This window comes from Cervus elaphus, chromosome 20 (genome assembly GCF_910594005.1).
Source record: "Cervus elaphus chromosome 20, mCerEla1.1, whole genome shotgun sequence".
Lineage (NCBI taxonomy): Eukaryota > Metazoa > Chordata > Mammalia > Artiodactyla > Cervidae > Cervus > Cervus elaphus.
In genome coordinates, this window is record NC_057834.1 from 37703912 (window position 1) to 37731482 (window position 27571).

General features: G+C 46.3%; 1 protein-coding gene across 1 annotated transcript; it reads right to left on the minus strand.

Annotated features, from left to right (window-relative positions):
* Positions 1-538: 538 nt before the first annotated feature.
* On the minus strand, positions 539-27392 carry LOC122678062 (polyamine-modulated factor 1). Its single transcript, XM_043878503.1, has 5 exons — positions 27199-27392; positions 5648-5753; positions 4503-4603; positions 2743-2938; positions 539-1037 (listed from the first exon to the last, which is right to left on the minus strand). Exons 1-5 carry the CDS (start codon positions 27357-27359, stop codon positions 984-986), a joined length of 618 nt encoding a protein of 205 aa, XP_043734438.1. The 5' UTR covers positions 27360-27392; the 3' UTR covers positions 539-983.
* Positions 27393-27571: the final 179 nt, after the last annotated feature.

The window sequence follows — 27571 nt, forward strand, 5'->3', positions numbered from 1 at the left end:
GTGCCCCTGGTGCTCCTAGACAGACCAACCAGGCCTCTGTCCACAGAGAGGGTGAAGCTCTCGCCCATAAACCCCCTTCACCCTCTGGTCTGGAGGAGGCACCCACCCCACCTTTGGCCAAGTCTCTCCTGATGCCCTGTGGCCCTGGCTGGGGAAGAGGGGGCGTGAGGAGCCAGAGGACAAAGTCCCAGCCTTCTGGAGGGCCCACCGATGCAACCACCGAGGCCCACCACAGAGCCTCTCTCAGAATCAACCCGAGGGGAAGACAATGGTGGGCTGGCTTGGACAGAGTGACACCCCGCAGAGGCTTGTCCTGGCCTCAGGGAACCCAAGGGTCCTGCTTTCTGTGACAAGGGGCTTCCCAGCCCTTCTGTACATGATGGTCAAATACGGCCTCCACCCACCCTCCCCAAGACCTCTTGCAGCCCTGCAACCAAGACCTCAGTTGGAGCCAGGACTCCAGTCCAGGGCGGAATCTTGGCCTTGGAGAGTCCTGGGACAGGCCCAGGCGGAAGAAGCACCCTCACAGATTACAGTGTAGTGGAGGAGGTTTATTTGCGGATGTGGGGAGAACATGGCAAGGGCCCCTGGGGCTGGCCAGCAAGGGGGCAATCAGTAGACTGGAAACAGATTCCCCGAGCCAGGTCCGAGGGCGGGCTCAGGAACTGGCGGTGTGTGTCATGGGGGCAGGGTGGCGGGTTGGCCCAAACCTATACGAGAGGAAGCACGGGGCCTGACTCCCACGGCGGGAGCTGGCCAAGAGCCCTCAAGTTAGGAGAAAACAGGGACGAATCTGAACGTCGTGTGTGTTTCTGACCCCAAGGAGCCCCAAAGTACAACAGCAATGGAGAGACCTCCTTCTCCAGCAAATTCCATCACTGCTGAGGGACTGTTCTCACACGCAGCTCACTCAGGTCCAGCATCCTGGACCACAGGCCCTTGACCTTGACTGCCCTCTGCTCCTGGGTCTGGCCCTCTCCTCCTCACTCAGGCTCCTTTAGCACGGCCAACAGCTCCTTCTGTTCTCTGTGTAGAGCCTGACATCAATGAGAGAGAAGAGACAGACTGGGAGATGAGAAAACCCAAACCCCTTTCCTTCACTGTCCTTGACTCCAGGCCTGAGTTTCCGCCAGGGCGACATGGAAGGTGTCTGTAACTCCTGTCATGGGCCCAGCAGGGCCTATTAGGAAATCCACCCCACTCAGCAGGTGTTTATGGCAGGCTGGGTGGCAGGCTTGGGGCTCCACCTAGGCTGGACCTCCCCAGAGAAGAGCTGACCTTCAAAAAGGTCCCTAAAGTGTCCCCCTGATCGTCTGACCTCAGTGGAGATTGCTAGCAGAGAAGCTTTCTTAAATGGACTTTCAGCTGGGCTAATGGTTTAGTTGCTAAGCTGTATCCAACTCTTTTTGACCCCATGGACTGTAGCCTGCCAGGCTTTTCTGTCCATAGGGATCTCCAGGCAAGACTACAGAAGTGGGTTGCTATTTCCTTCTCCAGGGGATCTTCCCAACCCAGGGATCAAACCCACATCTCCTGCTCTGCAGGCAAAGTCTTGACCACTGAGCCACCGGGGAAGCCCTTCAGCTGGACTAGACACGGAAACTGTAAGAAGGGCTCTTTGGGCTCACCCAGGACTCGGCACTGGGCACGCCTGACCCACTTCAGACAGCGGTTAGGATCCGTAACTGTGACGGGAGAGGTGCGGCTCTAAGAGCAGGGCGTCCTTCTTCCTCTTGCAATAGAAGCACCAAATGTCACAGCTGGCAGGGCTCTGGGGATCACTGTTTGGCCAATTTGGAAGCCAGAGCCCAGTCAGAGAAGTGATCTTTGGCCTCATAGTGATGGGGTGGCAATGTCAGAGCAGCCTGAGGACCCAGCAAGGCAGAGACACAACTCTGAGCCATGGGACCCGCCCCAGGAGACAGGACCAGGCTGAGGGCCTCGGCTACCCGTCCTGGGCCCTGCCATGCAGACCTGGGCCACTAAACAACACGACACTGCACGACAGGACGCCCCCAGGGCCAGGGTGTTACAGCAGGAGGCTGAGCAGTGAAGACAAGAGGAGGCTGAGCAGGACACAGCCTTTCTCCCGCCGCGCCTCTCTGAGGCTCAGTGCCTTTGGAGGCTGGGGCACCGCCTTCAGGTTACCCTGACTGGTCTTGGGAGGAGACGACCAGGGAACCCAAGAGCCACAGATCTGGGGACCTATCCCGCTCAGGATCAGAAGGGTTTGCCCCAGGAAGGGAGCTGTCAAGTGGCCACAACAGACATCAGCTGGACATCTGAATGGTGGGCAGAAGCCAACAGCGGGCCACGGTCCAAGCCCCACTAGAAACCCTCTTTGGGAACCATGTTTTGAGCCAGCAAGGAAACCCACCTCATCGCTCTGCAGCGACACTTGCTGTCTGTGTCAGCCATCCTGACCACCCCTCCCTTTGTTTACCAACCTGGCCCCAGGTGACTCTGGGCCACTTTCAGAAATAGAGTTCACCCTCAAGGACACACTTTAGTTACAGGGAGGCTATGTTGTAGGTATGCTGACACTCTAGAAGTCATTCTAAAGTACACATTTTAAAGGTACTGGGCAGTGGTCATGTGGAGTTGAACCACCATGGCTGTGGAGTGTTGACCCTGGCCGTGACGGGGAGAAGCCGTCCCTGGACAGCCACTTGCTCTCTCTGGGCCCGTTTTCTCAGCTGCCACAGGGGAAGGCGGGCCTGAGGGCCGGGCTGGGGCTCTCACCTGCCAGGCCTGCTGCCGGGCCTGGGCCTGCAGCTGCAGCTCCTCCAGCTGCCTGCGCCCAGCCAGGACGGCGTCCGCCAGCTGCCTGTTCTCGGCCTCCTGCTTCTGCACACGACGCTGCAGGGCATCCCGCTGCTGCAACAAGTAGGGCGCCATGGCGCTGCGCAGGTCCTTCTCCGGGATCCCACTGGGGCGCCTGCAGGGGGCGCAGGGGTGGGCACAGGGAGGAGGTGGTGGGGTGAGGCCTCGTCTCCAAGCCCAGGTGGCACGCCCACCTTCAGCCTCGAGCTGAGCTGGCTCTCGAGGCCTCTGCTCTGGTCCCTCTCACTCCCAAACCCAATCGCATGGCTCCTGCTCCTGAAGGGAACCCTGACCCCTGTCTCTCAGCTCCCGCTCCCAGGAAACCACCTCTCCCCTTTTCACTAGTCCGCACCCTAGCCTTCCTCCTTTCGTTCACATACGCTCTCCCCAGCTCTACCCCTCCAGGGCTGGAGGCGACTTTTCTCTGTGCTTGTGACCATGTGCCTTGCTGGGGCATCCCCACTATCAGACTGTGAGCTGGAGAAATGGGGACAGGCGGGTGGCCCGAGAGCAGGCCCAGACCCTAAAAGGCCATGGCTGGCTAATGTGGGAAGATAAGGAAAGACAGATCTGAGAAGGCAAGGTTACAGGGGGTGCTGGGTACCCAGAGTGAGGAAATGGGTCAGTTCTGATGGGCAGGGGCATAGGAGCCACTGTAGGTTCTTTAAAAATCCTTTCTCAGTTATAAAAGGTAATTCTCAAAAAAAAAAAAGTAATTCTCTTCAGTTATAAAGATCATAAAGCATTAAATTGAAAAGCACAAAAAAAGGTTTTTACTCCTCCTGACCTAGGATTCTACTCAGGCAGGGAATGGAGGCAGGAGCTCAGGCCACTTGTGGTTTCGATGGCCTCAGTCCTGCACTCCCGTCCCCAGGGCCCCCTCCCTCCTGCCCAGGACAGCCAGGCAGCGGGTCTGCCCCTGGAATGACAGCTCCAGGACAGCAGGTCTTTCGTGTCTTAGTCATTGCCGAATCTCTGGCATGAAGAACAGTTCTGGGCGTATAGTAAGTGCTCCTAAAATATTTGTTGGATGAACAAATGAATAAAAACCAGATGCTTGGGCCAGACTAATCGACCTAAGAGTTCAAACGTCTCTATTCTGCCTCATCCCACTCCCTCTACCCTCTCTCCCCCAGGCCACTTGGTCCTAAAACGAGCTCCCTGGGAAGATTTCTCTCATCCCAGTCACCTCAACCCCCAGGATGGCACGCGTCTGCCCCAGCTCTCCTTCCCCGGAGGGGCTGTGCGTCCGTCTCTCTGTTCCGGGTCACTGTTTGCTGGTGGTCCTCTCCACCTGTGCCTGTCACAGGGTCCTCTCAAGGGCCGAGAGCCCACAGTCTCGTGCACGTGGTTCCACCAGAAAACCTCCTTCAAAATGCTGAAATGCTGGCCCTTCCCGGGTGGGCCCGTGGAGGCCCAGGTTCCATCCCAGGTCGCAAAAGTAGATCCCACATGCCGTGCAATTAAGATCCAGCACAGCCAAATAAATTTTTTCTTTTTTAAAAAAAGATGCTGAAAAGACAGCCCTCAGATTGGGAGAAAATAATAGCAAACGAAGCAACAGACGAAGGATTAATACCCACCTCCCAGAATACTGGAAATAAAAAAAGATGCTGAAATGCTGCCTCTTTCCCTATGAGCCTGCCTGTGGCCAGGGGAGCAGGCAACGCCCTTCTCACCAGGCTGGCTCCTTGCGGTCTTTGCTTTCTTCCACAATCGCGTCCAATGCAATCAGGACAGCTTCCAGGTTTCCCTCAGCTTTGATTTCAGAGATTTCCTCCTGGAGGGAAAACAGGAACGAGCTATAATGATACTAGACAATTCCATATGCTGAACTACTAACGGCACTTGGTAAAATTCTGGCTGACTTAAATTCTGTCTTCATACAAACATTCCAACTTTCCTACATGTGACTTTTACAAGTAAGAAAGTACAACACAGAAAACATTTTAAAAGAGTCTGCCTGGGCTTCCCTGGTGGTCCAGTGGTTAAGAATCCGCCTGACAATGCAGGGGACACCAGGTCAATCCCTGGTCCAGGAAGACCCCACATGCCACAGGGTCACTAAGCCTGTGAGCTACAACTATCCAGCCATACTCTGGAGCCCATGAGCTGCAACTATGAAGCCTGTGTGCCACAAAGCCCGCTCTCTGCCACAAGGGAAGCCACTGCAGCGAGAAGCCGGAGCATCACAACTAGAGAGAAGCTCCCCCTCTCCACAACTAGAGAAAGCCCACACTCAGCAAAACAGACCCAGCACAGTTAAAAAACAATTTTTTTTAAAAGAGCCCACAGCAATACTCCCCTTCTGCCCGTCATCTCTGAAGGCTGCAGCCCCTGCAGTTATCCTCACGCCCCAGCGCCCCTGGCTGACAGCACACATACATTCTGACGCTTAACGAGGCCCATCCTGGACTGGGACAGCATGGAGCTGAGACTCCCCAGAGAGTTTAATGGGATCCTGTCCCTTCCTGTACCCTCTCCAGCATGCAGTTCCCGTGAATTCAACCATTTGCTAAATGCCTCCTCTGCCAGGCTTTGCAGCAGGTGCTGGAGAAACACAGAGAAGCAGAACTAGGCCTGCGCTCACTGAGCTCCCAAGGTCAGGCGGGACAGCAACTATAAACACCACTACATCACAGGACAAGGAGAGAAGGGGCATTCGAGACACCCAGGTCATGTGGAGGGAAGGGAAGGTGGCCACTGCAGCCAGCGGGGCAGAGGACAGTCCTGGGGGCTGAGGGCAGGGCCCCTGCTTTCAGAGGGCTGAAGACCTGAAGACAGGACCCGAACCAAGAGTGCTCCAGGGATTCCTGCCACTCACCTGGATAGAAGTCTGCAACTGAGTTACAAACTTGTCATAGATGCGCTGTGTCATCTCAGGCTGCAACTCGTAGAAGCGCTTGTAACAGTCAGTGAACCTCTGGAAGCTGGTGGGAGGAGAGAAGGCGCAGGCTGGGGATTCAGCGTCATCAGCCCTGCCCCTCATCACAGGGCTCGAGGCCCTGTCTCCATGACTGGCTGACGGCAGTGGGGGCAGAGTCTCATCTGCAGCTCCGGTCACTGAGGATGGCTCAGCCGCTCCAGTCTCCCCACTCCCTCTCAGCAGAGCCCCAGCTGAGTTCAGGTGTCTCCCTCTGAAGGGTGGGTCACACTCAGGCCAGCCACGGTACTTAAACTTGACCTTACCAAGCACCAAATCACCAGGAGGGCTGATGAAGACTCAGACCACTGCCCCCGCCCCCATTTGAACAAGCTCCCAGGTGACGCTGATGCTGCTGGTCTGCGCCCCTCACTTTGAGAACCTCTGGTCCTTCCAGTGCCCTTGCAGGGCTGCATTAGGACAGGGTATGTGGCCTCTGGGAGAGGTCTCCTTACTCCTAAGAAGAGCCACACAGGAAGAACTGATGCCCGTCCCGTGGGACTCAACTATACCCAGGTGATGCTCCAGCCCCGACAACCATGGGGGCCTGGCCTGGGAGCAGAGTTTCTGCCCTAAAGAGGCGGAGAAGGGAGACGGAAAGAACCGGGGCTCTGAGAACATCACCAGGCTGCTGGAAACATCACCCTGGAGCCATCCCACCTCGGGGCTTCTCATTAGTGAGGTAATGCATTTCTCTCAGTGTTTGTGCCATTTAAAGTCAGGGCTCTGTCACTGGCAGCTGACACACTCCTTGTAGCTGCAAAGGTCAAAGGGTACCCAGTATACTCCCGATGGCTGGCTCCTCTTGGACAAAGAAACTGAAATAACTTAATGAACTCTCATGGCTGCTTCCTCTCCCTCCTTCACCTGTCTCTCCACCTGCTTTCTCAGGCCCTTCCCCTCCACAAGTGTTCGCTGAGCCCTGCTATGTGCTGGGTGCTCCGGGTCAGTGAGGCTGGCATGGCCCTCCTGGTGCTTCCAGTGGAGGAAGAGATGGCAGAAAATACAGAAACTCACATGTGAACGTGGGGATGATTACTAGTGGAGAGTGCTTGGAGGGAAAAGGGCCGGGAGATACGGGGCTCAGAGAGTGCACCATGGGGATCACCTTTAAGTGTGGGGGTGGTCAGTGAAGGCCTCTCTGATGAAGGAATGCCAAGGGACCTGGCAAAGTGTCTGAGGAGGTGTCCCGAAACACACCCTGAGGCTTCACTATGGGCTCAGATATTCCTCAGCCATCTGGGCCAGCTAGGGGCTCCGGACAAACAGGTTAGGTACCTGGAACCCAATGCACAGGCCCCGCCGCAGCCAGGGAGTCACTGCTGGGTCCTCCCTTCCTCATGGCTCTCTGGCCTCCTGGCCCAATTCCTACCACCAAAACAATGTCCTCTGAAACAGACGCAGAGAGTGGCGCAGTGGTGTGCTGGAGCCAGCTCACAGTGGTTTGCAAGAGATAACTGTTAAATTTCTAGGATATCTGTGAGGCCGTTGTTAAACACAGTAATTATTGAAAATTAAATTACATGTGATTATAATGAATTATACTAAAAACAAAGGTACTGGTGGTCCAGTGGCTAAAACTCTGCGCTCCCAGTTCAGGGGGTCCGGGTTTGGTCCCTGGTGAGGGAACTAGACCCTGCATGCTGCAACTAAGATCCAGCACAGCCAAATACATAAATAAGTATTTTTTAAGAAAACCCACGAAGGTACTAACTGCTCAAAACACATGATGTAAAAAAAAAAAAAAACGAAAAAAAAAACACATGATGTCCAAGTCACTCTACACGTTTTCCTCTGCTCCAGAGGCCAACTCCATCCACGGTCTCCATCTGTGGAAACACTGCTGCCCGTCTGTCCTCTGCTGTATGTAGGGATGCTACGCTGCTGGCTCATTTACACCTGGGAAGCTAGCAGACACCGCAAGCCAGGGCTTTATTTCTGGAGAGCTGGCTGTACACATCTACCAGCATACCTGTCTCCCATCCTCTTGAGGGTACATGTTTGGTATCAGTGCACCTTGGGGGCAAAACCAAGGTACCAAATACAAAGATGACAGACATCCTTTCACCCTCAGCAGAGCCCCAGACATCCTGTTGTTTTGCCGCTGGCCCCACGAGCCACGCAGTCTGCGGCTACACGGAGGAATGTGGAGGGACACATGACGCCTGACAAAGCGCGGCTGGAATTGAAACCGGGTAATTGTGGCTTGAAATGGGTCTGGCTCAGAAACGGGAGATCCTGCTCCTCCTCCCAGCCCACTCGCCAGGCGCATCTGAGCTGCGTGCATCTGCTCTCAGCCCAGGCTGGCAGCAGACAGGGCCCAGGGCGGGGGCAGGATAATTCTGCTCACCGGTGCTGCTCATCAACTCTTCTGGTGTCCCCTTCCAGGTCTGAGAGTTCAGGGAAAGCGACGGACCCAGAAACACACACACTGATACAAACACACAACATGGGAAACATGTGATCCAAGGACATGGAGGGAGAATAGTCAGGCTGGAAGCGGTGAGGAAAGTGGTTTCTTTTCTTTTAGTTTCACTGAGATATAATTGACATATAGCACCCTATAAGTTTAAAGTGTACAGCATAATGACTTAATATATACTGGTAAATGATTACCACGGTAAGTAAACATACACCATCTCAGAAACAAAAAGGACTTCCCTGGTGGATCAGATGATAAAGAACCCGCCTGCAATGCAGGAGACCTGGGTTCAATCCCTGGGTTGGGAAGATCCCATGAAGGACGGTATGGCAAGCCACTCCAGTATTCTCGTCTAGAGAATCCTCATGGACAGAGGAGCCTAGTGGGCTACACTCCAAGGGGTCATAAAGAGTCGGACATGACTGAGCGACTAAGCACACACACAGAGAGCAACAAAAAAGGACAAACAATTGGATTTTCCTTGTTATGAGGACTTGTAGAATCTACCTTTTTAACTGCTCTCACATACACCACACAGCAGTGACAACTGTAGTCATCAAGTTGTGTGGCGTCCCTAGTGCTGATTTATCTTATAATTGGAAGCTTGTATCTTCAGACCACCTTCATGCGATTCCTTCTCCCCTAAGCCCCCAGGGATTCCTTTCTTGAGAGCCCGTGCAGACTTGGGAATACTGTGAGTGCTCTTGTAAATTTCCTAAAAAAACACACTCACAGAGAAATAGGAAAAATGATGCATTTTAGAAAACATTCACGGCCACTCCCACCAAGTGTCAACTTGTATCTTCTCACGTAAATTCTAGTATCTCTGTGGGTAGGGATGCCATCCACAATGGCGCTGGGATCTCCAGGGCACCCAGAACAGTGTCAGATACACAGCAGCAGTGTGTATCTTGTAGCTTCTACAAGACAAGCTGCAGACCAGGTGAGTGCGACTGAGGTGAGGCCCAGGCTGCCTGGCCTCAGGCGTGGTCCATTCCCAGCCACCTCCCCGACCCTGGACCCTAGGGTACCAAGGCTTGGGCTACTTGAACAGAGGCGCCCTCTCCACAGAGCATCTTCATCAGCCTCCGTTGCCTTGTGCTGGAATGGTCTTCTGGCCTTGGTCTTCCAAGGGTACGCAAGGGGCCCTCCAGCTGTCTAAGCCAGGTAGGTGTACCAGCTCCAAGGACCGCCTGTCCTTTTGCCTGGGTTCACATCCTACCTCTACCACTCATCAGCCGAGTGACCTTGGACAACTTCTTTACCTTTATAAGCATCAGTTTCTATCTCCATCAGAGATAATAACAATCCATAAGTCACAAAATTACTGTGAGGATTAAGTGAGGTTACATATGTAAACACTCAGTACAGTGTACAGGGAAACGCTCCATGTTAGCTACAGTTATTATTACTATTTTCAAAGCAACAGTCCTCACCACCCCCTGAAGAGTGCAGAACACAGCCAGTAGCTTGCTTTCCCAGGGCTGGGCAGTCTGAAGCAGGCAGGTGCTTGGTAAACCATCTTGGCTGCGGCTGCATGTGCAGGAAGAACCCCGACCCCGCTGCCAAGAAAAGGCTGCACTGTGGCCCCACAAAAAGGGCCACATTTGTCATCAGTGAAAGCATTTTTTATTGGGGTACAACTGCTTTGCAATGCTGTTACTTTCTGCTGTTTAAGTGAATCAGCTGTATGTATACGTATATCTGCTCCCTCTGAGACGTCCCTCCCACCCCTGCCCCACCCCAGGTCCTCACAGACCACCAAGCTGAGCTCCCTGTATTACACTGCAAGTTCCCACTAGCTGCCTATTTTATACATGGCAGTGTGTTTACATCACACCCCATCTCCCAGTTCATCCCGCCCTCTCCTTCCCCCCCTTCTGTGTCCACAAGTCCATTCTCTATGTCTGTGTCTCTACTCCTGCCTTGGAACTAGGTTTATCTGTACCATGTTTCTGGATTCTACATACACACTGGCTATATATATAAAACACATATATTGTTAATATATGATATTTGTTCTTCTCTTTCTGACTTACTACATTCTGTGTAACAGATTCTAGGTCCATCGATACCTCTCCAAATGACCCAACTTCATTTCCTTTTATGGCTGAGTATATTCCATTGTATACATGTACCATATCTTCTTTATTCATTTCTCTGTCAATAGACCTTTGGTTGCTTCCATGTCCTGGCTATTGTAAATAGTGCAGAAAGTAACCTTTAAAAACTGCATTTACTGAATTTCAAAACAGAGATGACTACACATTAACTGATTTTAACCTGTTTTTTTCTCTTATTATGCAATATCTGAGACACCATCACTGTTTTTGAACTCACCGAGAAAGCATGTCATTCACAGCACTAAAAATTCATTGCAGGGACTTCCCTGGTGGTCCAGTGGTTAAGACTCCACATCTCTCTGATAGGGCCTGGGCGCGATCCCTGGTCAGGGAACTAGATCCTGCGTGCTGCAACTAAGACTCCGTGCTTCGAAACATAAAACCAAACAAAACCAAACAACCTCACTGTAAACTGAGTTTTCACGTATGTTTGACTTAAAATATTTAAGGCCAGAATCAAGCTCTGGTGGCTAGTCAATCTGTCAGTTTACATACGCAGATAGATCATGCAGGAGTGGGAAGACAGAGGCCCAGACAAGTGAACACGTGTACTAGTGCTAAAGAGAAGGAACAGCAACCCGCTCCAGTGTTCTTGCCTGGAGAGTCCCAGGGACGGGGGAGCCTGGTGGGCTGCCGTCTACGGGGTCGCAGTGTCGGACACGACTGAAGCGACTTAGCAGCAGCAGCAGCAGTGCTAAAGAAACCTGGGGTGCCCTCCTCCATGGTAACCAGCTTGCTGCCTGCCTGCCTGTTCCACAGACTGTCCACCAGAGGGCAGCTGAGAACCGGCGTTTTCGCTCAATAAAGGCATGGGGGGTGAAGACAGACCAAGACAAATACACAGAAGCTGGGGAGCATTGTGACAGAAATCCACGCTCGCCACCCACCACCCGCCACCTGGACAGATGCCCTGTTTTATTAAGAAATGTTTCTCTAAAATTAAAAAAAAAAAGAAAGAAAGAAAAGAGAAGAAAGAAATATTTCGCTGCTTGGTCTTTCCCCCTCCCCCTTTTCAGCCTCAGAACTGGGAAAGGAAGAGGGGGGAATAAAAACCAGAAGTGTGCCCTGATGAAAATAAGAGGTCAGTCAGCCGCACGTAAATCAAGCTAGAACATTTGCTCACACCATACAGAAAAATACACTCAAAATGGCTTAAAGACTTAGATATACGACCTAACACCAAAAAATTCCTAGGAAAGAACATAGGTGAAACATTCTCTGACACAAATCATACCAATGTTTTCTCAGGTCAGTCTGCAAAGGCAACAGAAATAAAAGCAAAAATAAACAAATGGAACCTAATCCAACTTACAAGATTTCACACGGCAAAGGAAATCAGAAACGAAATGAAAAGACAACCTACGAAGTGGGAGAAAATATTTGCAAGTGATGTGACCAACCACAGCGCTCCCTAGAGGAAGGAACGTCTGAGAGAGACGGACAGAAGGCCCGGGCAGCAGTGTGGAGGTTAGCGTGCACGGCACGTCTGGGTGTGAAGATGCAGTGACAAGAAAGATGCACGGAGCACCGACTAGAACCAGGCACCGTTCCAAGCCCTCTACGTGAGCCCACTCACTTAGTCCTCATGGTAACTCTGAGGAAGGGTCTACTCTCACCATGCCCATTTTTCAGATGCAGACGCTGAGGCAGAGAGAAGTCTGCTCAAGGTCACAGAGCCGGGACATGGTGGAGCCAGCAGCTCTGGGTCAGGTGTCCTTGGCCTCCAAGACACACAGTCTGCAGGCTGGTGGGTCAGACACACAAAGTCTCCACCATATCATGATAGGAAGAGCTGGAAGAGGGGGCTTTAGGCAGGGGTGGGACAAGATCAGATCTGTATGTTAGCAGCTCCCTCTGGCTGCTGGGAGCAGGGACTAAGGAGGCACAGCTGAGGTGACGGCTGACACAGTGGGGACAGGGTGAGATGGATGATCTGGAAACACACGAAGAACAGACAATCGGCATGATGGGCTGAAGCCGCACACCGCAGTCTGGTGAGTCATGCCCACACTTCAGAAGCAACCGCTGCCAGTAGCATGCATCATCTGCACATTCAAAGGGCGTGAGGTATTTCTGAAGCACTTACTTAATCAGAATATTTTAAATATCAAACCACTCTTTTTCCTGTGAAGAACTGTTTCCTATGAACACCAACAGTCTCTGCCATTTGTTTAAAACTTTACCAGTTCACGCACATACGCCATTAGCTCTCCTTCCTTGGTCACTGTCAGACATAGGCTTCAAGTCAGTTTCTACAAATCACCCTCTGTAGCACGTCCCGGGCTGGCAGACGGACCCGGACAGGCACTGGGCGGGACTGTCGATCACCTCTCACTCCCTCCATGCCCCGGGATGGACAGCACGTGTGGCACAGCTGCTGGGGCCGTGGGTACCTGTGGCAGATGGAGCTTTCCCCCAAACGGTGCTAACTTCCACCGGGGCCCCACCAACACCAGCTCGAAGCAACTGCCTCTCTTGGCGGGAAAAGAACCCTTCGTTTTCAGAAGACAAGCGAGAGGTCGCATGTGGTAAGCTCCAATGGGGCCACATTTCCATGTCCTGAAGCCTAAGAAAGGACAGATTTGGACGTCTTTGCCTCAGCTGATCCGTGAAAGGAAGACACCCTAACTGAAGACAGGGTGTGGGTCAGTGAGATCTGATAGACCAGTGAGGCCAATAATCTTCCAGTCACTCTGGAGTGTATCATATAATTTGCCCCTCTGGTCAAGCTAACATGGATGGAAAAATATGAGTTGTAGGGGAAATCAATCTGCAGTTTAAAATATCCCTTTGGATAACTGACACGTGAATAGACCACCTTTTATTAGGTAGAGATTCCTGTCCTCTGTCTAAGTACTTGGTCTTTGGGATCGAGGACTTTTAATGACTTGGGAGAGGGTCGAGTATTTAGATATATCTTAAAAGGCTGTATTCATACATGACATTTGTTGAGCCCTTTCTATGTGGAAGCCAGCCATAAGTTCCTACTTAACTGAACGAGGGGAAGGATGTTCTAGCAATGAGAAAAAGTAAGTGGAAAGAGCAGGCGGCAAGGGTGGGGGACAGTAGCGGTTCCCAATGCCCAAGAATTTATGTGCGTGTGTGTTTGCACCTGCACCAAGCGTGCCTTGTTGCACACCCACGGCCCTGACCATGGCTGGAGAGATAGGAAGGGCCAAGGGGTGACTGGCCTTTACACTAAGCTAAGGAGCTGAGCAGTCCTGAGCCAATTAAACATTCTAAGCAGAAGGACATGCTCAAATCTGAGCCATAGACTGGAGGGAGGGAGCAAGATTGAGAATGAAGGGTCGTTTTGGAAGCTGGTGGAACAATTCTGTGATAGACAGTGAGGGCCTGGATTGAAGCATTTGCATGAGGATGGAGAGGAGATTGAGGAGAGAGGCTGAAACCAACAGGGCTTGGTGGCTGACTAGAAGTAAGGGGTCAATGAGGAATTCCAAATCTTTGGACTAGAGAATGAGTACATGGTGGTATTTTCAACCAATCTGGGGACCACAGAGGGAAGAGAAATCCTGTTTTGCTGAACGTGATGGTTCTGTGGGACACCAAGTGGAGATTTCTAGTAGTAGACTGTTAGAGATAGAGGCCTGAAGCGCGGGAGAAAGAGGTGGCTTGAGAATCCTCACTTATTCCAAAGCTGTTTACTGTATGTTTACTATGTGCCAGGCACAATAATAAGCAATGAGCAGAGTGATGAACAAGACAGATAAGATCCTGTCCTTAAGGATCTTACATTTCCTGTGGGGAAGACACCACAAACAGACAAGAGAACGACATACTGTGGGAAGTCTTTACAAAGGAATAAAATAAGGTGTCATGATAAAGAATAACTAGGGGAGAAAGGTGGCTTTAGAGAAGATCAAAGAGATGGAAGAAAACCATTTCTGGCAGAGCAAACATCAAGTGCTAACAGCCTGAGGCAGGAAAGCTCTTGACTTTCTAGGGAATGAGGAGGTTAGGATGACCAAGTACAGCTGCAGAGAGGAACAAGAGGTAGGCAGGGGCTAGAACACACGGGGCCTTGAAAGCCGTGGTAAGGAGCAAAGAACAGCCACTGAAGGGCTTTCAGCACAGCAAGATATCAAATGGGCTGTGATCAGGCAAGCGTGCAGGTGAAGCAAGAAAAGGGCAATGCTCACACATTGAAGGGACAAGTGGACGAAGAAAAGCCCAAGAAGGAGCAGCCAGTGAGGTAAGGGACAGAGAACGGTGTTGGAAGCCAAGGGAGAAATCTCAAGGACAGAGAAGTGGTTAATAGTGTCAAATGCTACAAGGAGAGCAAGTACATTAAAGATATAAAAAAAAAAATCCAACGTATTTAACAACAAAGAGTTATTATTGACCTTGAAAGGAAGGTTTTATGGGAATGGTGTCAAACTCCCCTAAGCTGAGGAAAAAACTGGAGAGGGAGAACGAGAAGCTGGGAATGCAGAAACCCAAAGTCACAGCCTGGGACGTGAACGGAAGGACACTGACGGGAGGGAGCTAGGAGGATGCACGACGAGGCATCTCTCAGCCAGGCTTGCAGACGTGTGAACCCCTGCCTGGTGTCTCTGTCCTCTGTGAACCAGGTCTGAGGTCGTTTTCAGTGAGCGTGTACAGGCAGCAGGGGAGGGCCTGCGGGACCGGATAAAGATTTCAATATTAATACTTCTGTGGAGAAGGGGAAGAGAGCTGACTGGAGACAAGAGGCATTATCCTCTTGTCTGGGCTCTCTGAGGGCCCAGATGAATTCCAACAACATGACTGTGTGGAAGCACCATTTTCCACCATGGGCGAGACTTTACAGCTACTCAGAGGTTGAGTGCAGGGGTGGAGGAGTGCAGACAGGATCCTGAGGGTGGGTTTCACAGCCGGTGGGTTGGAAGGATGAGGGGACAAAGGAGCTGAGAAACACAAGTGTGGCTGCCTTGTGTCTCCAACTGAACCTATCCAAACACAAGTCTTGATCTCCAACCCCAGACTCATTTCTCTCCCCCAGCTCACTGGGGAGTGTTTCTTCCTCATCTCAGTAGATGGTAAAACTGCACTCAATCACCATCACGAAGAGTCGGCATCCTCCTGGAGGTCCCCTGCCCCTCATCTTTCCTTCCAATCGCATACGATTCTATCTCTAATCAGCTCATATCCACCCAGCTCTCTCATCTACACAGTCTCTTATCTGGACCATTTCAGCCCCTACTATGCAGTTAGCATCCCAGGCACAGTACCGTGACCTGACAAGTCTTTTAAGGGCAGACAAGATGATTTAGACTTAAAAATAATGGGAACAGCTTCAAAAAAATTTTAAATGGAATGACTTCAAAAATAAAAGCTCAACACTAATAATTGTCATCTTAGAGTAATAAAAAATATATCAACTAGCCAACTACAATTTTAATATAACTAGATAAAAATTATATTTAATATGGGGATACAGATACTTTTCTCCCCATGACCATAACCTAATTTTTAAACTTACCATTATAACATGATCATTTTTTCCATGTCAGTATTATTCAAAATGGAATTTTAAATAACTCCATAGTCATGTGGCATAGGAAATCTTAGTTCCCCGACCAGGGATCAAACCTACACAACCCGGGCAGTGGAAGCATGAAGTCTTAACCACTGGACTGCCCTCAATAGGATTTTATTAGATAGTTATTATACTTATGTAACCACCATTCTTCAAATGTTGAACATTTTTGGTGGTTTTCAACTATTTTCTACTGAACATGCTGCACGGATGAATATTTTTTGTACTTTTTATTTTACGATGTAAATTTTTTGACAATTTTATTTTGAAATAGTAATAGATTAGAGGAACCTGCAAAGAAATGTACTCTCCCCAGTGTTAACATCTTACACAACCATAGTACAGTATCAAAACCAAGAAGCTGACACTGGTACAATCCACAGAACTCATTGAGATTTCAACAGTTATACACACATTTGTTTGTGTGTGTGTCTTTACCACATGTGTAACCCTGCATAACCACCACCTCAGTCAAGATACTAGATGCTTTTTAAATGTATTTGTCATGATATGGGTTGAGGTCGCAAAAAAAAATCAGAGTCTAGAAGCCTAGAAAGACCTTAAGGTAATCCTACCAACAATCTATTAATATCCTGCACAGCATTCAGAGTATCTTTAAAAAACCAATCACTGTATTCAGAGCATTACAAATAAATAGATTTTTAAGCCCGTGGAGAGCCATCTCCTAAACACACACACACACACACACACAAAAGGATTAGTCATGCCTTAAAAACATCAATGACTTTCCATTTCTCTTAGAATAAAATCTCTTGCATCTAACAAAAAATAATAACCCCTATATATAATGTAACAAAGACAGACAATGGGGAAAAATAGATATAAACAATTGTGATGAGAGATTTTTTCTTTTTTTAATTTTTTAATGTATTTTTTAAATATTTATTTTTTAATTGAAAGATAATTGCTTTACAGAATTTTGTTGTTTTGTGATGAGAGATTTTTAAAAAGAAATGAATGGCTCAGTCAAGACCATTTTTAAAATGAGCATATTCTCTCTCTATACACACACACACATATAGGCCATAGCTTGTGGCATGTGGGATCTTAGTTCCCAGATCAGGGATCAAGGAATCTATGCCTTGGGCAGTGGAAATGGAGTCCTAACCACTAGACCACCAAGGAATAACTAAAATATTTTAACAGCAAAATTTAGAAGCTCAAACTAATAAATACAATAGAATTCTATACCCAGGAAACAGAAAACTGTATACTCTTTTCAAGTATACATGGAACATTCACAAAAATTGCCCACAGACTTAGCCATAAAGAGTCAGAACGTCAAAAAAAAAAAAAAAAGAGTCAGAACGTCAAAAATTCCCACAAAATCAGCATCACACAAACTGTTATTTCACCACAACCTGATAAAATTAGAAATTACAAGAAAAGGATAACTCTTTAAGAATTACATGTCTGGGAGCCAAATAACATACTACTAAATAATCACTGGGTTACAGAGGAAATGATAAGGAAAATTACAAACTACATAAAATTAAATGACAATGTCTATATGTAAAAAAATGAAATTGGATCTCTTTCTCATACCATATAAAAACGACCTCAAAATGGGTCAAAGACCAAAGATGAAAGAGCTAAAACTATAAAAGTCATAGAAGAAAATATATGTATAAATCTTTATGACCTTGAATTACACAATGGTTTCTTAGGTGACACTAAAAGCTCAAGCAACCAAGAAAAAGTTCTTTGCAATTTTAAACCTAAATAAACATTAATAAATAAGTTATCTAAATGCAATTGGGGATGTGACTGGTGATGGAAGTAAAGTCTGGTGCTGTAAAGAACAATATTGCTTTGGAACCTGGAATGTCAGGTCCATGAATCAAGGTAAATTGGAAGTGGTCAAACAGGAGATGGCAAGAGTGAACATGGACATTTTAGGAATCAGTGAACTAAAATGGACTGGAATGGGCGAATTTAATTCAGATGACCATTATATTTACTACTGTGGGCAAGAATCCCTTAGAAGAAATGGAGTAGCCATCATCATCAACAAGAGTCCAAAATGCAGTTCTTGGGTACAATCTCAAAAATGACAGAATGATCTCTGTTCATTTCCAAGGCAAACCATTCAGCATCACAGTTATCCAAGTCGATGCCCCAACCACTAATGCCAAAGAAGCTGAAGTTGAACAGTTCTATGAAGACCTATAAGACCTTTTAAAACTAACACCAAAAAAAGATGTCCTTTTCAGCATAAGAGACTGGAATGCAAAAGTAGGAAGTCAAGAGATACCTGGAGTAACAGGCAAGTTTGGCCTTGAAGTACAAAACGAAGCAGGGCAAAGGCTAACAGAGTTTTGCCAAGAGAACACACTGGTCATAGCAAACACCCTCTTCCAACAACACAAGAGATGACTTTACACATGGACATCACCAGATGACCAACACTGAAATCAGACTGATTATATTCTTTGCAGCTGAAAATGGAGAAGCTCTATACAATCAGCAAAAACAAGACCAGGAGCTGACTGTGGCTCAGATCATGAACTCCTTATTGCCAAATTCAGACTTAAATTGAAGAAAGTAGGGAAAACTACTAGACTGTTCAGGTATGGCCTAGATCAAATCCCTTATGATTATACAGCAGAAGTGACAAATAGATTCAAGGGGCTAGATTTGATAGACAGAGTGCCTGAAGAACTACGGACGGAGATCCGTGACACTGCACAGGAGGCAGTGATCAAGACCATCCCCAAGAAAAAGAAATGCAAAAAGGCAAAATGGTTGTCTGAGGAGGCCTTACAAATAGCTGAGGCAAGAAGAGAAGTGAAAGACAAAGGATAAAAGGAAAGGTATACCCATCTGAATGCAGAGTTTCAAAGAATGGCAAGGAGAGAGAAGAAAGCCTTCCTCAGTGATCAATGCAAAGAAATAGAGGAAAATAATAGAATGGGAAAGACTAGAGATCTCTTCAAGAAAATTAGAGATACCAAGGGAACATTTCATGCAAAGATGGGTAAAATCAAGGACAGAAAGTTATGGATCTAACAGACGCAGAAGATATTAAGAAAAGGTGGCAAGAATACACAGAACTATACAAAAAATATCTCAATGACCCAGATAACCACGATGGTGTGATCACTCACCTACAGCCAGACATCCTGGAATGTGAAGTCAAGTTGGCCTTAGGAAGCATCACTACAAACAAAGCTAGTGGAGGTGATGGAATTTCGGTGGAGCTATTTCAAATCCTAAAAGATGATGCTGTGAAAGTGCTGCACTCAATATGCCAGCAAATTTGGAAAACTCAGCAGTGGCCACAGGACTTTCAATCCAATTTGGTATTTTCATTCCAATCCCAAAGAAAAGCAATGCCAAAGAATGTTCAAACTACCACACAACTGCACTCATTTCACACGCTAGCAAAGCGATGCTCAAAACTTTCCAAGCAAGGCTTCAACAGTACATGAACCAAGAACTTCCAGATGTTCAAGCTGGATTTAGAAAAGGCAGAGGAACCAGAGATCAAATTGCAAATATCCACTGGATCATAAAAAAAAGCAACAGAGTTCCAGAAAAGCATCTATTTCTGTTTTATTGACTGTGCCAAAGCCTTTGACTGTGTGGATCACAGCAAACTGTGGAAAATTCTTTAAGAGATGGGAATACCAGACCACCTGACCTGCCTCCTGAGCAGTCTGTATGCAGGTCAAGAAGCAACAGTTAGAACTGGACATGGAACAACAGACTGGTTCCAAATAGGAAAAGGAGTACCTCAAGGCTGTATAGTGCCACCCTGCTTATTTAACTTAAATGCAGAGTACATTATTTGAAATACCAGGCTGGATGAAGCACAAGCTGGAATCAAGATTGCCAGGAGAAATATCATTAACCTGAGATATACATATGACACCACCCTTATGGCAGAAAGCGAAGAGGAACTTAAAACTTCTTGATGAAAGTGAAAGAGGAGAGTGAAAAAGCTGGCTATGAAACTCAACATTCAAAAAGTTAAGATCACGCCATCCGGTCCCATCACTTCATCATGGCAAACAGATGGGGAAACAATGGAAACAGTGACAGACTTTATTTTCTTGAGCTCCAAAATCAATGCAGATGGTGACCACAGCCATGAAATTAAAAGACACTTGCTCCTTGGAAGAAAAGCTATGACCAACCTAGATAGACAGCATATTAAAAAGCAGCTGCTGCTGCTGCTAAGTCACATCAGTCGTGTCCGACTCTGTGTGACCCCACAGACGGCAGCCCACCAGGCTCCTGTCCCTGGGATTCTCCAGGCAAGAACACTGGAATGGGTTGCCATTTCCTTCTCCAGTGCATGAAAGTGAAAAGTGGAAGTTAAGTCGCTCAGTCATGTCTGACTCTTCGCCACCCCATGGACTGTAGCCTACCAGGCTCCTCCGTCCATGGGATTTCCCAGGCAAGAGTACTGGAGTGGGTTGCCATTGCCTTCTCCAATTAAAAAGCAGAGACATTACTTTATTGACAAAGGTCCATCTAGTCAAAGCTATGGTTTTTCCAGCAGTCATATATGGATGTGAGAGTTGGATCATAAAGAAAGCTGAGCGCCGAAGAATTGATATTTTTGAACTGTGGTGTTGAAGAAGACTCTTGAGAGTCCCTTGGACTGCAAGGAGATCAAATCAGTCAGTCCTACAGGAAATCAGTCCTGAATATTCATTCGAAGGACTGATGCTGAAGCTGAAGCTCCAATACTTTGGCCACCAGGTGCAAAGAACTGACTCACTGGAAAAGATCCTGATGCTGGGAAAGATTGAAGGCAGGAGGAGAAGAGTACGACAGAGGATGAGATGGTTGATGGTATCATAGACTCAACAGATATGAGTTTGAGCAAGCTCCGGCAGTTGACGATGGACAGGAAGCCTGGTGCGCTGTAGTGCATGGGGTTACAAAGTCAGACGTGACTGAGTGACTGAATTGACTGAATCTAAACTGGACTTCTCAAAATTAGAATTCTTACCAGCTAACAGTAAAAAAGACAAATAGCCCAATTAAAAAATGAGCAAGGAATCTGAACAGACATGTCTTCAAAGAAGATATCCAAAGGTCAATAAGCATATGAAATATGCTCAGCATAATTAATCATTAGGAAAAAGCAAACCCAAGCCACTATGAGATACCAATTTACACCCACAAGGATGACTATTGGCTATAATCAAAAAGACCTAACCAGTATTGGTAAGAATGTGGAGAAATCAGAACCCGCCATCAACTGCTACAGTAAATGTAAAATGGTACACTTGCTTTGGAAAATAGCTTGGCAATTGCTGAAAAAGTTAAAACATTGAGTTACTATACAATCCTCCATTTTCACTTCTAGGAATATCCCCAAGAGAACTGATAACATCTGTTCACAGATGTTGAAAACAGCATTAATCATAATAGACAAAAAAGTAAAAACAATCCCAAATGTCTATCAACTGATGAATGGGTAAACGAAATATGATATACCATACAATGGAATTATTATTCAGCTATAAAAAGGAATGAAGTACTGATACATGTCATAACACAGATGAACCCTGAAATCATCAAGCTATGTGTAAGAAGCCAGACACATAAGACCACATGTTGTATGGTTCCACTTACATGAAATGTCCAGAAAAGGAAAATCCATAGAAAGAGAAAGTAGATAATGGCTACCAGGAGCTAGAAGACTGGGGTGAGAAATGGGAAGTGACTGCTAATGAGTACAAAGCTTCGGGGGTGATGAGAATGTTCTAGAATTAGAGTGATGATGGTAGCACAACTTTGTGAATATACTAATTGCACACAGTAAAGGGTGAATTTTATGGTATATGAATTAAATTTCAACTTAAACATGTAAAAGACTTGAAAATATTAGATATAAGAATTTGTAGAAAAAAAAGAATTTGTAGAAAGCAGTAATTACATGAAAATTTATAGTTTTAAACACACTTTTCAGGAAACAAAAGACTGAAAAAGAAGAGTTAAATCGTCAACTCAAGAACTTCAGGGAATTCCGTGGTGGGTTATAAGTTAGGATTCTGGGCTTTCAACTGCCATGGCCTGGGTTTAATCCCTGGCCTGGGAACTGAGAACCTGCAAACTGCAACCAAAAAAAAAAAAAAAAAATTGGGACGAGACTAATAAATAAATCTAATTTTAAAAATTAAGATAAGGATAGATTCCAAAGATAAAGACACAAGATATAACCTCAAAACACAGAAAAAAAATTTTTAAAGGCTGATTCTAAAAAAATAAAAAATAAAGGCTGACTCTTTAAAAAGATTAATAAGATAGAACTACAGCTACACAAAGTCAAAAACAAAGAAACAGCATGAAATGGAAAAAGAGGAAATAATGAAAATTAAATAATTTAAAATAGTTCAAGAGACAAATTTCAGGGGAAGGGGGAACCTGTAAAATGGTAAATCTGTCTTAAGAAGAAATAACATATAAACAGATTTGTAGCCATTAAAGAAACAGTAATACCAAAAATCTGCAACAAACACTGTCCAGACACTTTATGGACATGACAAAAGATGCCTACTGCATCACTGATGCTTAACATAATACTGGCAGGCCTCAACAACCCAGAAAGTTTCAGGCGTAAATGAGCTCTTTCAAACTCTTGAGGAATAGATAATCCCGATTTTATATAAACCATTCCAGGAGAGGAATATATGTGGCTAACATATCTTTGATTCTATAAGCTGATAAGGATAGTGTAAAAAAAAAAAAAAAAAGAAATTATAGTCTCATTTCACTTCAGTTCAGTTCAGTCGCCCAGTCATGTCCGACTCTTTGCAACCCCATGAACCACAGCACGCCAGGCCTCCCTGGCCATCACCAACTGCTGGAGTCCCCCCAAACCCATGTCCATTGAGTCGGCGATGCCACCCAACCATCTCATCCTCTGTCGTCCCCTTCTCCTCCTGCCCTCAATCTTTCCCAGCATCAAGGTCTCTTCCAATGAGTCAGATCTTTGCATCAGGTGGCCAAAGTGTTGGAGTTCAGCTTCAACATCAGTCCTTCCAATGAACACCCAGGACTGATCTCCTTTAGGATGGACTGGTTTGATCTCCTTGCAGTCCAAGGGATTCTCAAGAGTCTTCTCCAACACAACAGTTCAAAAGCATCAAGTCTTCAGCGCTCAGCTTTCTTTATAGTCCAATTCTCACATTCATACATGACCACTGGAAACACCATAGCCTTGACTAGACGGACCTTTGTTAAAAAAGTAATGTCTCTGCTTTTTAATATGCTATCTAGGTTAATCATAACTTTCCTTCCAAGGAGTAAGCGTCTTTTAATTTCATGGCTGCAATCACCATCTGCAGTGATTTTGGACCGCCCAAAAATAAAGTCTGACACTGTTTCCACTGTTTCCCCATCTATTTCCCATGAAGTGATGGGACCAGATGCCATGATCTTACTTTTCTGAATGTTGAGCTTTAAGCCAACTTTTTCACTCTCCTCTTTCACTTTCATCAAGAGGCTCTTTAGTTCTTCACTTTCTGCCATAAGGGTGGTGTCATCTGCATATCTGAGGTTATTGATATTTCTCCCGGCAATCTTGATTCCAGCTTGTGCTTCTTCCAGCCCAGCGTTTCTCCTGATGTACTCTGCATATAAGTTAAATAAGCAGGGTGACAATATACAGCCTTGACATACTCCTTTTCCTATTTGGAACCAGTCTGTTGTTCCATGTCCAGTTCTAATTGTTGCTTCCAAGAGCTTATAAACATTGATCTAACTAAATCCAACTATATATTTTAAGTACATCATATTCAAGATTTATTCCAAGAATGCGAAGACAGTTTAACTTCCTTAAAATCTACCAAGGTAGATCATAAACATTAACAAACTGAAGAAAAATGACAAGATCTTCCTAACTGAGGAAGAAAACATCTGATAAAGTTCAATACCTAATCATGATCTTCTTAATAATTCTCAGAAAACTAGAATGAGACAGGGACTTCCTTAATTTGCCAAAAATATGTACCAAAAATTGCAGAACCCATATGCACTGGCACAAAGACAGGCAAATAGATCAGTGAAACAGAAGAGAGACCCAGGGGCACAATATGCAGAGGGCCTTGCCGTGTGATAAAAGGGCTCCATAAAGCAATGGAGATGAACGAACTGTTTAGTTGGCAATGATTGGGAACACTAAAAAAACAGTAAGACTAACTGAAACTACCATTTCACACCTGTGATCAGAGAGATCACAGACTGAAAGAGTAAAACGATAGAACAGCCAATAGAAGAAAACACTGTATATCATCTTTGTGATCTGGGTGTGGGTATAGCCTCTATAAACAAGATATCATAAGCACAGGCCATAAGATTAAACATATGACTTACATGAAAATTGAGGGTTTTAAAATACAAATTGATTAGGTGATACCTAACATTTTATTGGGACTGTTTGAGGGATGTGGAGTTAGTGTAAAGGTTGAATAGAGTCATGAGTATCCACATAGCTTGAGAGAAGGCCCCCTGGGATGACTACATTTCTCTTTCTGCCTCATTTTCCTGGGGTAAAATGTAAACAATTAAAATCTGCAATTTTTAATTTAATTAAGGATTTCTGTTACTCAAAGGACATTATAGACAAAGCTAACATCTCATAGAGATAACTATTTTCTCTTCGGTCTAAAACTGACAAAAGGATTGATATCTAGACCATACTGGGAACTCCAGCAAATCAACAAGATAAAAAACCCAATTTTAAAAAAAGTAAAAAAAAAAAAACCAGTACAGGAAATAAGTAGGCAGTTCACAGAAAAGGAAGTCAAATGACTAATGAGGTATACAGGGAATTGCCCATACCTTATGCGGAATTAGAAATGTGCAAATTAAAATAATAATGAAATACCCTGTTCACACCTTCAGAATGGCAAACATTAGAATGGTGGATATAGGAACAGCTTTTCTGGAAAGCAAGTTGACAAAACAGAGGTAGATGTAAATCCTTGGATCCAGTGATTTCACTCCACTGTACATACACCTCAAAGAAATTCTAGCACTAGTCTGTGAGGGGAGGTACCCTGGCATAATCTGTGGAGGAGGGAGTTGGAAGCAATCAAGAGTTCATAATTGGGAATAGGTAAGTGCTGGATGTGTATCATGAAATGATAAACAGCACTGAGAAGCTATGAACCACATGCATTTACAGTATATGGTTATATCTTAAAAACAAAAATCTGTTGATTGAAAAAGACATGCAGCACGATTATGATTCATATAAATTTAAAACCTATATAAATTTACAGACAAAACAACACACTTTACAAGGCTGCAAACTCATTCAAATGTCAGGTCCTTGCACTTACACTAACCCAGACCCATCCCTATTGCTCTCTATTCCTTTTCGCCAATTTATTTTTCTTTATGGCACAAGAAAGTCTATTCCATGAGAGCAGGGACCTTCCTATCTTCATCACTGCGGTATTTCCAGTTCCTAAAACAGAGACTGAGACACTAGAGATATCCAGTAAATATTTGCACATGAATACATGAATAAATGGAGGATATACAGCGAATGGAGAACAGGGCCAATGGGGAGGGGAGAGGAGGGCAAGAATGAGTAAGAGAAAGCCAATCAATCGATCAATAATAGAGCTTGCCTGGACATATAATGATGGCGTGTCATGAATGGTCCATAAAAATGATTATAAATTATTTATCAAATGTATTACTATGGAAACTGTGCCCTGCTTGATAAGCCTCTCACCTGCCTGTCCAGCCTCCTCTTATTTTACTCTCATTCTGCTACTTCCTAGAATGCCCGGACCATTTCAAGGCCTTTGCAAAAGGTATTCCTCCTTCCCATAAGCTTTTTCTCTAGTTCTTCAAAAGGCTGGTTCCCTCTCATTCTTCAAGTTTCAGATCAATGTCACTTTCTCAGAGTGGAATCCCTATCTTATCTAGTGTTTTCCTACCCCCCCCCCCACTTGCCTCTTCATTACCTTACCAAGCTCTGTGGTAATTTTGCTTACTTCATGTCTCTACATATTGCAAGTAAGCTCCAAGACAGGGGCCTGGTCTACTTTATTGTATCCCCAGCACCTGACACAGATCCTGGCACAGGCACTTAAATATTTGCTAAGTGAATCAATGAGTGAAGAGATGATCCCAAGGCCTTTGTAGGAAACAAAAGTCCTAAAACTAGGAAGGAAATCAGGAGATGAGAGTCTCCTGAGAGTCTTGATGAGGTCAAAGAACAGAGGTAATGGGGACATAGAGGGTGGATGGAGAATAGGTGTGGTCAAACCTCTGAAGGTTCTGATAACAGTGTTTCAGCACTAATGTTCTGGGTTATGGGACCATGGACAAAACTCGTCCTTCAAAGTGTGCAATACTGTTCTGAGGCTGAGACCTTGGTCCCTTTGCTGAACCACCTGCACCTGGGCAAAAGTCTCCTCAAACAGCAGAATACAAAGAAACTATAAGGGACTAAAACTAACCACATACATGCACAGTTAATGGCAAGTTATGATAAGATACAAAAAGACCAAAGAGCCAACAGTTACTTCTGGACTGTTGGAAGTAAAAGCTGGGTACTGCACATGATCCCGGCACACAGCACCACTGAAGGGGTAAGTAGAACACTTAAGCCTCCTCTCCAAGCTGGACCAATGGATCCACCCGTCCTTTTTAGGGACCAGCTGCCTCTCCCACAGGAAAACCAGCAAGGACTCCTACAACTTGTTTTCAAGCCCTCCAGCTGCACCACGAGTCTCAATAAAGGCTTGCCTGAATTTCTCCTCTTACCAATTTCTATTATTTGAAGTGTTCAATAACCCAGGTCAGTAACACTGTTAGAATACTGTTCATAGAAAGTAGACCAGAAGAGTTTCTTTCTATTGTAAGACATTCATTCCTCACACCCACCCCGTGAAGAACGTATTACTATTTTCATAATAAATTCTATAATTCTAATGCTTTCTACGTGGCCGGCACTGTTCTAAAACCCTTACAACTATTTACTCTTTTAAATCTCGGAAAGACCCTATGAGAAAGGTACTATTGTTGCTATTTTATTCACGCTGAACAGAAGCACGGAGCAGTTAAATCTTTTTCATTTTAAGTTGGGCCATGATTTGGCCCTAAATCTAATTCGAAAGCCTGTAACGTTCCTTCCAAGCACCTATAATCAACACCAGGTTTACTGGAGAAAGGAGTAGCTATAAGTCCTAGATCTGCTCCACAGTACCAGTGTTAGCAAAATAACCAGTAACCCCAACATCCACGTGACTCAGCTCTTTGCCCCCACCCACCCATCACGGGCCATCCTGATCTCGCGAGGTTTAGACTCCAGTGGGCCAACAATCTACAACGAGATATACACTCAGCCTCACTTCCTCTACCTTACCTCCCGGCAGCGACCAACTTCTGGAGGAAAGTGTCCACCATGGTGTCAAAAAGCTTCACCCTCGAAATGATGGTGCCGGGGCGCGCAGATTCCTGAGACAATTCCTCGGGCCCTTTTTCTTCACAGCCGCTGCCAGCGTTGACGCTGCTCGCTTCGGCCATGTTGAAATAGAACCGCCAAAACCGACTGACCCGGCCGCCCCGCCCACCGAAGCCCCCGATTGGCCGCTCCCGGCCGTGGGCGCCTCCGATTGGAAGCAGCAAATGTCTATCACCATGCCGCGGACAGGGGCGGGGACACTGCCGGAGGCGGAGGATATACAAACACAACAACCGTATTCCTTTTTTGGCGAGAAGGCAAAGTAAGCTCGAAA